Consider the following 3,758-nt stretch of genomic DNA (forward strand, 5'->3'; position numbering starts at 1 on the left):
CTCTTAAGAAATTTTGATTGGGTAAATTTTCTGCATAATATTGCAGAAACATCGGTTAGACAAAAGTGATAGCAGCATTGGACATATAGGATTGGTTTATTATACCAAATGAAGCATTTCTAAACTCAACTAAGGAGCATTTCTAAACTCATAAGTTTCTTACATGAAAATATAGATAAAAAAGTAAGATATTGCTTCCACCTAAAATCAAACAAAGTCTAGAGATAGTTAGAATAGGCATCCAAACAGTAAACCATCTTCATAAAATAAATTCTTAATAAAAATAAAATATTCCCCACTTTATCTATGGGTGATCCTATTGAATCCATAATGGAAAGTTTAAGATCACATGTCAAGAGGATTGAGAACTTGTCCAATGAAGAGTACAGTTCCAGACAAATCGTCTCTGATCAAAAACAAGAAAGGGTGATCAGCCACAAATTCTATCCTCGGAGTGTCGTCTAAGCATAAACCAAACCCCATACATTCGAAAGTTGCCGCAGCAGCTTCAGTACCTGCTTCATTTACTTCAATAAAAGACTTGTGAAATATCTTGGAAACAACAAGGCTTTCATTATCCACCATTTTTGCCACACCTCCAATATCGGAAAAAGGTAAAACCACTCCTAGCTCCTTCAGCATACTAGACGTTTCAAGCTCAAAAGAAATATTGAGTCTTGGAATCCGGAAGGTACCAACTTTAACTTTTCGACTAGGAAGCTTGTGTTGTAAAAACTCAAATTCGGAAGCTAGCTTCTCAATCAAATCTAACAATCCATCTTCTGCATCAGGAAGAAAAAGGTAAAAAGAGAATCGACGCTTTCCTCCACCTTGCTCAAAAGGAAGACGAAGAATCTTAAAATCATCAAAAACACCGATAAACTGCTCCTCACAACTAGTCATGAAGGGAACCTTAACAGAGTTGCAATTCTGAATATGAAAATCATTGTCCTCTGTATATGAAATATCAAACTGTTCCTCCCATGCTCCTTTAAAGTACAGTGCATTCGCACCGATGAGCACAGTTAAGTCATTAACTGAGCCGGGTGGAAGTAGATTTTTTATTAAACCGTTTGTCTCTTTTTCAGCCCATAAATTCACTTCTTTAAGCGCTTCGGCAGGCTTTTTAAACCATAGAAAAATCAGTTATCCAAATACGTTATGAAGCGAAAGTGGGGAAAAACACAATGTTCTTCTCTGATTCTTTTGAGAAAAGATGTTTGGCGATTCTGAGGGAAACTTTTGTCTGGTTACTGATTGTTTCAAGTATCATTCTTTTCTGTTTGGACTTCGATTCACGGTCAGCCATGGTTCCTTTCGTTTGATTTTACAATGCCGCAACGGAAATTGAACCGAAAGAATAAGTAAAAAAAAAGAAAGTAAGATTTCTATTTGTCATGAAACTTAAACATGATTAAACTAGCAAACAAAGAGCAACATAACAAATCAATAGAAAAAGAAAACTAGCTATTCAATAAAAATCAGTACCATAAAGGAATTGAAACCTAAACACATGGTATCTATGGTTTTTTTGTGTTATTTTACGAATCTACATCCTTCAAACAAGTTAACATCTTTAACTAGATGAAATAATAGTTGTTTTCAAAGTTGAAGATTCATTCATAGTCAGCTGTGGAAAACTACATTGTAGAAAAAGTGCATAACCAATTTTCCCATTATTCATCTTCACAAAATAGCTATTCAAGAAATATCGAAATAAAATAAATAAACTGACTTACAAAAACTGAAGCAGAGAACTGAAGAGGATGGGATGTGTGCGCCTTCTCTATCCCTTTATATAAAAAATAATCTTTACTACAACTAGGGTTAAGAATACGTACCAATACAGCAAGACGTGAGGCCCAAGATATATTTGCTACAATTAGGGTTGAGTGAATACATACCAATACTTGACACCCAAGATAGAATCTATAATTTTTCAATATATTTTTATTTTAATTTAAAAAACAATTTTCACTTTAATTTTAAAACCATAAAAATAAGTTTTATAATTCATTTTTTAACTATAATATGTCGTCACTTGTGGTCGTATTTATTTATTTTTGGTGGTAGCCGAGGTTCGAACTCTGTACCTTGCATATTTTATGCATTGTTCATACCGAATAAGTTAAGCTCACAAGGACCACCTGTGGTTGTATACCAGTACTTCGACCATCGTCGCTTAATTTTGTTTTTTACGATAATTCATTTTTTTAACATCACATAAAATTTCATTATGGTCACTCGCGAAAAGACGGCCACTCATGTGCCCGTCTTTTCACTTTTTTATTATGCTAACGTTTGAAAATTACGAACGGTGTTTTTTTTTCATGAAATTTGATTTTGATTAAAACTAAAAATATAAATGTTTGTTGTTATCAAGTTATAAAAAACCAAACTAACCATGGTTATCTATTTCAATAACATCAACAATATAACAAAAAAATATAATATACTTTTTTTTAATGACACCACCAACAATCTTTAAAAAAAAAAAAAAAATTCTTTATTATAGAAAAAGTAATTTAAAGGTACAATTGGGATAATGAAAAAATAAGCATAAATATACTCATCTAATTTGTTACAATTTTTAAATGATAAAGGAAAAGAACCAAAGATTTATATTCATATCGTGTTTGTTACATTATTTGTTTTAATATTTAGGGTGTGTTTGTTTCAAGGATTAAATTTACAATCCTGAGAGTAACATTCCTTGGAACATTATTCCTAGGAATCTTAATTCTATTAAAGTGTTTGGTAATTAATATAGTTTCCCATGAATATTTTTAAATATATTTAATTTATAATTTGAAACAAAAAATTAAAAGAGTTAAAATAGAGTGAGAGTGACAAGTTATGGGTGGTTAACTCTTATTCCCATGGGAATAAAAGATTCCCATACTTTAACATGGGAATAACAAGTGGAAAAGTAATGTGTAAATTTTATTCCTAAGTATAAAAAGTACCTAGGCGTAATTTATGAAAATTTGAAACAAACATGGGAACCAAAAATTCCCAATGTCACATTCCTGATAATAAATTTGCAATCCAAAAAATAAACAACCCCTAAGTTTTTTCTTTTCTCCCTCAAAAAAAAAAGAGAAATGATAACTAAATACACTTTTTTTACACAATATAGACACCATGGGCATTTTGGACTTTCCAACCATAAATCAGGGACATTGATGTAAATCCACCACACCTTTCTTGTTCCTCTCTTCTCTGCGTGACGTTGCAAAAGTCATCTTCCCACTATCCTCCCACCGCCCTCCTCCTCCACCATCATCCTCAACAGTGACAACCATCAACCCTCTCTTCTTCATCTCTTCGCGTACATTCTCTCTCTTTTTCTTCCATTATCCTCCTTGCTGCCACCACTGTCCTCACCGCCGTCCAACCATGACCACCATCTTTCTCGGATCCAGATCTCAGGCCGCCGTCGACATCCTCTTCTCCCTCACATCGCCGGACATCCGTTCAAACGCTGCCAGAGATCCATTCGCCGAAGATCTATCTCTCTCTTAGAGAGAGAAAATTGAAATGAAGAGAGAGAGAGAGAGAGAGAGAGAGAGAGAGAGAGAGAAGACAGAGAACAAGAGTTGCAGAGAAGGGAAAGGGGAGATGAAGAGGGAAAGAAAGAAGAAGAAAAAAAAAGAGAAATGATAACTAAACACACTTTTATTACACAATATAGACAGCATGGGCATTTTGGACTTTCCAACCATAAAACAGGGACATTGATGTAAATCCACCACACC

At 33.6% G+C, this 3,758-nt stretch overlaps 1 protein-coding gene across 1 annotated transcript; it reads right to left on the reverse strand.

Annotated features, from left to right (window-relative positions):
- Window positions 1-300: 300 nt before the first annotated feature.
- On the reverse strand, window positions 301-3,323 carry LOC11423556 (serpin-ZXA). The gene is made up of 2 exons (XM_024778626.2): window positions 3,198-3,323; window positions 301-1,122 (listed from the first exon to the last, which is right to left on the reverse strand). Exons 1-2 carry the CDS (start codon window positions 3,321-3,323, stop codon window positions 346-348), a joined length of 903 nt encoding a protein of 300 aa, XP_024634394.1. The 3' UTR covers window positions 301-345.
- Between the last annotated feature and the right edge of the window lie 435 nt (window positions 3,324-3,758).

The sequence above is a fragment of the Medicago truncatula genome, chromosome 3 (genome assembly GCF_003473485.1).
Source record: "Medicago truncatula cultivar Jemalong A17 chromosome 3, MtrunA17r5.0-ANR, whole genome shotgun sequence".
NCBI classification, from domain to species: Eukaryota; Viridiplantae; Streptophyta; class Magnoliopsida; order Fabales; family Fabaceae; genus Medicago; species Medicago truncatula.

Excerpts from the sequence above, each read along its gene's own strand:
- LOC11423556 (XM_024778626.2), bottom strand. The coding sequence starts at position 3,323 with ATGAAGAAGAGAGGGTTGATGGTTGTCACTGTTGAGGATGATGGTGGA. Across the intron at positions 1,123-3,197 it reads AGAGGAACAAGAAAGGTGTG|CCTGCCGAAGCGCTTAAAGA; the intron begins GTGGATTTACAT and ends TGGTTTAAAAAG.